This window comes from Sinocyclocheilus anshuiensis, unplaced genomic scaffold (assembly GCF_001515605.1).
Source record: "Sinocyclocheilus anshuiensis isolate Anshui unplaced genomic scaffold, SAMN03320099.WGS_v1.1 scaffold702, whole genome shotgun sequence".
NCBI lineage: Eukaryota > Metazoa > Chordata > Actinopteri > Cypriniformes > Cyprinidae > Sinocyclocheilus > Sinocyclocheilus anshuiensis.
Window position 1 is genome coordinate 489566 of NW_015548184.1, and position 6613 is coordinate 496178.

Consider the following 6613-nt stretch of genomic DNA (forward strand, 5'->3'; position numbering starts at 1 on the left):
TCTACGTTTAAATTCGAGGCAGGCAGTGCATAAGCAGAGAGCAAAGAAAGATGGTTTCGACTTATGGATTTCGTCTCACTAAACTCTACATTGGCATTTTCCCTGATGTGGTATTTTTAAATGTTTATTAAGAGTATTGGATCAAAACGTACCTGATTTAGAAAAAACTGCTATAGGTAATACTTTATTACTTTCAAAAATACCATGCATTATGATTATTGCTTTTATATTCTTATGAGAACCCCTAGAAATATTGCCCCCGATACTATCTCTACATTTTGGCAAAATTATAAGCTTTGTGGTATTGGCATAGATTTATTTTCTTTTTGCATGCATTAAGTAGGTATACAAAAAATAATAATCAAATAAAAAACAAACAAACAAACAAAAACATTTTAAAATTATTACCATGGATCTAAATGCTTTGGCATGTTAATAAGACTGGCGTAACCCAAAAGGCAATGTTATTGAGAAAGAAAAAGGCCAAATGAATCATTCAAATAAATAAATACATAAATATATGACAATCACACTTTCAGTGCATCATAGAGAATCATACATCCTAGATGAAGTAATACAAACAGACAAAAATAAATAAATATATCAAAAATAAATAAATAAATAATACCAGTTTACCTCGATTGTGAATACGTTTGGGCCACTTGCAGCAGTATGATAATATCCACTGACAATACAAAAGAGTTTTATTTTAATGAGGAACATGGTGTCACTCAAACCTTCACTCGATGCAAGTCATAGTCAAGCACTGCGCAGCGCCGAGGTGAACTGTCTGAACGTCATTTGAGGACACGGGTGCTGAAGTGCATGCGAAGGTTCCATATTCCTTTATGGTCAACATTGCGAGAAAGAAATATAGAGAAAATTGTGCTATTACTGGGTTTCATTTTGATTGTGAGACATAACTGGGTAAGATAGCGTAATCATCCTAACACGTGACGGGGAGTGAGCGCTTACAGACCGGAAGTCACGCCTCGACGGACGCGAGCGGCGAGAACGCGCCTTTAAAGCACGCCGACTCGTAATGCTTGTTCAGGTAGGACTTGAGCGCGAAAGTTTTGTCGCATCGCTTGCATTTGTAATGCTTAAACGCGGAGTGGGTCTGCATGTGCGCCCGCAGGTTGGAACGGTCGGCGAACGCTTTTCCACAGTGTGCACATCCAAAGGGCTTCTCGCCCGTGTGAGAGCGCATGTGGCCCTGCAGTAGCCAAGGTCTGCTGAACGCTTTCCCACATATGTCACACTTGTGCTTGAGGTCATGGGTAAGCAGGTGCATGGCCAGGGCTGGCATGGACACGTAGGCTTTCCCACATGTCGGGCACTTTTTGGCCATCTTACTGTCCAGGCTCCGGTGCGTCTGTTTGTGCCTGCTCAGGTTGGAAGACGTCGCGTAGGTTTTGCCACATTCGTTGCACGTGTGCCGCTGGAGGGTCCGCGAGCCGCTGAGCACTTTTCGACGGGACCTGCCGTCTGTGATGAAGAACGCGTCCACGGCATAACCTTCGCTCACTGCGTTGTCGCCGTTGATGTACCCGGATGTGATCTCGGATTGCGGGCTGTCAGGCTGGTCCGAGTCAGGTGCCCCGTAGTCGCTGTGGTTACTGTCGTAAATCGGTCCTGGAGAAGGTACTTTAGTGCCACCGTCACTTTCTCCATCGTAAACGGCCGGGGTGATGTAGTCACTGATGTAGCCTAGCGTGGAGAGAACAATATCTTTTATTCAATTATTCATATTCACAAGGGAATCGGGTGAGGACAATGGGGTTCGGCGATGCAACGGTCACTTTTCCGCTCAATTTATCTCCACCTTGGCAAAGGCGACCGGAGACCAGATTGTGCCAGTGCTCTTTGAGATTTATTATGTGTTTAACAAATTCAGCATTTCTCTTTGAATACAATTAGACTTAATGACCACTCACTACAGGAAATTTCAAACAGAATAGGTGTCAGCTTGACTTCACATTATTCCAGAGTTATTTCAGGACAAATCCGTGGAGCTGTGAAGGATGCCACATTTACTGTGGACTTGCAGTATGAGCACAGATAGCACTTTTTTTTTTACAGTGGGAGATTAATTACCCCCTTCTAAAGGCACCACCATAAGCACAGTGTGGTGTGCGCAGCTGCCCTAAGCGTTTCTTTGATTTGCAGAATAAACAAACGCCTAAGCTCATCTAGAAGTGACTGGGCTCCAAGTTGCTGAGAAGTTAAGTTTTGTTACCAGCAGCAGATTTCCATATGGTATGCATGCAAATGTTACCATGCGTTTTCAGTGCTGGAATTCCACTAATCATGTTTGTATTCCCATTATGGTTTCACATAAATCACAAGCAAAACCACAGAGGTGCTTAATCCCGCTACTAGATATCTACTTTCCTTCCTGCAGAGTTTAATTCATAAATGAACCCCAAAACCATTCTTCGCAATTTCAGATGTGTTTGATTGTGGTTGCATCTAAAACTCTGCTTGTATTAAGTTAAAGGGCGCTAACTCAAAGGGAATAAGCGTTACTTTGCATTTACCTTTGTCGTGTATCCGAAAGCTAAGATCGGTCCTGGACCTGCCGTACGCGCGCTCAAGTTCAGTGGATGAGAAATCATCTAGCTTCACCTTTTTCACCAAAAAAGACCTTGGCATGTTTAAAGCGCAGAGCAGAAAGCCTCTTCCAGCACGATATCCTCGCTCTATCCACCGCACAATAAAAGAGTTGGTCCTGCAGGGCTGAAAGTCAAACACCTGAGCGAGGGGGAAAGACGCGGAAGCTCCGGAGCTTCAGCTGTGCGCAAGCCGTTCCGCACAGGCGAAATGCAACTTCAGCACTGGACAGCAGCAGCAGCAGATCCGTCAAAGTGCGCTCAGACCCAAATGGAAGCGCTCCAAAGATGGGCAGCTTTAAATGCGAGCACGTTTCCGGAGGAGCGGTTGTTAATGTTAAAGCGGGGAGGGAGAGAGAGGTGTCCGCTGGCGTCTCTGCTCGCGCGGGGTCGGTTTGACGTCTGAGCTCTGCTGATCAGCTACTGGGATTTATACGCGCGCGATCAGGTGGGAGATGGAGATGGAAGTGCTTAATTTCATCCATCAGAAATCTCCCGGGAACAACATTGGACGAGAATGATTTATTGATGCTGTTATTCGTCTCTCAGTCTCATTTTTCCTACGTTCACGGCTCCCGCCATGTTTCTGCGGAATAAGAATTTATTGTTGTGAAAAGTCTATTTACGACAATCTGAGTCTCATCCAAAAAAAATGCACATTACATAAATCAAAGCAAATCACTTTTTTATATATATATATATTGTGTTTTTTAAGAATAAAAACATTTGACAGTCTTTCTTTCCTTCTTTCTCTTAACAGTAAGCATATATATATACAGTGGGTACGGAAAGTATTCTGACCCCCTTAAATTTTTCACTCTGTTATATTGCAGCCATTTGCTAAAATCATTTGTTAATTTTTTTTCCTCATTAATGTACACACAGCACCCCATATTGACAGAAAAACACAGAATTGTTGACATTTTTGCAGATTTATTAAAAAATAAAAACTGAAATATCACATGGTCCTAAGTATTCAGACCCTTTGCTTATATATATATAAAAAAGCAGTGACACCTCAAACTTGGTCTGTTCCTCGTTTCCACTGGTCGTTTTTAGCACCTCTATTTTGAAAGCTTGCACAAAATACATTCGACATCCCATAAAAACTCTTTGGATTGCTTTTTAACCTATAGTACATACATAACAAATATTAACAGAGAAATCTTCATATATTCATACATGTTAGCAATACCAGTAGCAATATATTTTATTTAAATTATATAGGCATATGCTTTAGATATATGTTGTTTTTGTGCCACAGATGTTCAAGAAACATATCCTTACTGTTTTGAAAAAGAAAAAACCCCACCAAGGTCAGAAGCAGACATCAAGTATTACTGAAAGATGATTATCAGAGAATACAAATGATCTATTGAGCTGCTGTTATACATTTTCAGACATAAAATGCGCTCAAACATGGACTTGTTTAGGTTGTTTAACCAATATTACTTTTAATCTCTCTGTGATTTGTATTAATGGAGTTATGTTTATGAAAATGACACATTTTTTGACAAAAGTGATGCAAAGATAATAATTGGAATCTAATTTTAAAAGTTTAAAAAAGAATGAAAACACTTTATAGCTCTTCTTTCGTTCTTTCTTTCTTTCTATGACAATAATAATATGACATAATATGATATGATATGATATAATATAATATATAATATAATATAATATATCTTCAATCTTAATCTTCAAACTCACTAAAAGGTCAACCCTTTGCATAATACATGTTAACACCAAAATATTTCTCTTAATATATTCCTTTGATTTAGAAACATTAGCAGTAATTTACTTGATTCATTTTTTTTCAATGTAAAAAAACTACCCACTTAATCTGAAACAAAGTAGTGCCAAGTTCATTAGACTTTTATTCAACTTCGAATTTCATGACTTTCATAACTCAAAAACCCATAACCCACAAGTAGAAATGACAAACTATTTTGTGTGTGTATACTGTAACTTAAACGAATGAAAACAAAGATGCTGTTATGATGAAAACAATTTTTTACGCTGCATATTGTTCTTTTGGCACAGCGACAAAATATAAAGAAAGTCCTTTGTGTTTTCCCAATTAAAAAAAAATTTCAAAAACTATGACACAGAGTCCAAAGGCCAATATTATTGACCCTAACCCTACAAGTTATTATTAATTATTTGAGAATATAAAGTAAGCTTTTCAGACATAAATTACTCCCAAAACATGCCTATTTTCTATACTGTTTAACCAGTATTACCTAAAATCCCATCCACTCTGAGCTATCACTAACGAATCACCTACCTAATCTCTCTGTGATTTTTAGCAGCAGTGCTATAGGCTGCGTAGGCTAGTTTACAGCTGGTGCTCGTGTGCAGTGGCAGGCAGGCAAGCACAGAGGAGCGCGAGATTCAGGCTTTGCAGCTGCTGCGGCCCCCTCCATGAGCAGATGGAGCCTAGTGGGAACAAGCCGGGGGGGTGGGGGGTGGGGGTGCATGGGGAACTCAAAATCACTAGAAGAGAGAGGCAAAGAGTTTGAGAGAAGAGGTTGCAGTGTTCAACTCAAATTTGGTGAATGGTCTGAAAGCAGTTAGCTCACCCCCCAAAAAATGTGCCAATCAGAGCTGACATATTACCGGTTCTGTCAGTTTGGCACTAAACAGTACATTGCTTTACACTCAAACTACAACAACAGAGGTCTCGGTGCGCAAATGAAGGCGACCGCTGGACATTATCCTTCAGCATGCTGTCGCAATAATAACACTAAATATTGCTGAGTACAGTCCAGAAATGCTGGTCTAGGAGTAAAACATACCTTGCCCTGTCTTTTCCTGTGACTTCAGTAAAACATACTACATTGGCAAACCAGGGAAACAAACAGCTAAGATTCCACTAAAGTTAGTGGGTGGCACCGCAGTTCACACACTATGTAATATGTACTAAAAACTCTCTCTCCTTCCTCTCTCTCCCACCACATTCACAGCAAATTGAGGATGATGCAAGTGATGGTGGGTAATTAGGATTCTCTCCTCCTCTTTGTCTCGAGTGCTTGAGCGATTTAAGTCATCACCACGCAAGTGTCAGTGGGGCTGCTGCGGATCTTTGCCTCAAGCTCTTTCCTTTACAACAGTCAGCCTCCATCTGTGCCTTTGTAGTTTCTTCATCCTGATGAGGAGAGAGGCTCCAAGGTAATTGCCTTGAATCAGTGAAATTGCATTTCTATACTTGACAAGCCTTTCTGTGAAAGAGTAACATACCGGAGACTGGGAATTCTGTTTTGGAGAGCGGAAGAAAAGAGAGGAGAGAGAGATATCATTTAATTCTGCCGACAGTCAAACAATGGTGTGTCAGAAGTGATCAGAGGTTACATCCTTCTGAACCGTAAGACACGGAGCCAAAGAAGAGAGATATTAACACTTGCTTATGAGACGATATTATAGCCTACTCTGACACGTAAACTGACGCGCACATACAAAAGCACATGTTGCGTTAACAATCTACCCCTGCATTCATCTCCCTGCGGATCACCAAAAGCCTCTCGGATGTGTTCCCAGGTCACTGTGATGAGCTCGATCACAGAAACTGACCTGGGATCGACATCCTATTGAATTCTGTATCCTGAATAATAGGGGAGATCAGGGACGGTTGTAACATGGGCTGAGTTGAACACCTTCAGTTTAACCACTGAGAAACGGGTATCATACATGACCACCAACCCCATAAGGTACAAGTAGTGTAGATGCTGTAAGGCTCTGTGTATGAAAAGAAAAAGAATTACAATAGGGTTTCAGCACTATGTGCTTGAACCCATAAAAAGGAAAAATAAACAAAAACAAATAATACAAAAAAATCTAAAAATATCAAAACTTCACTTCTAGTTTATAATTTAATTTGCAATCATGGATTAACTGATGTCACATAAACTACAGAACTAACATCTCAATAAGCATATTTGCCTCTTTATGATATACACAGTATATATATATATATATATATATATATATATAGTATATAACACACT

The 6613-nt window shown here is 40.2% G+C and overlaps 1 protein-coding gene across 1 annotated transcript; it reads right to left on the bottom strand.

The window, feature by feature from the left end:
* Window positions 1-376: 376 nt before the first annotated feature.
* scrt1b (scratch family zinc finger 1b) lies at window positions 377-3122 on the bottom strand. Its single transcript, XM_016507930.1, has 2 exons — window positions 2541-3122; window positions 377-1710 (listed from the first exon to the last, which is right to left on the bottom strand). The coding sequence occupies exons 1-2, from the start codon at window positions 2653-2655 to the stop codon at window positions 986-988; spliced, it is 840 nt and encodes a 279-aa protein (XP_016363416.1). The 5' UTR covers window positions 2656-3122; the 3' UTR covers window positions 377-985.
* Between the last annotated feature and the right edge of the window lie 3491 nt (window positions 3123-6613).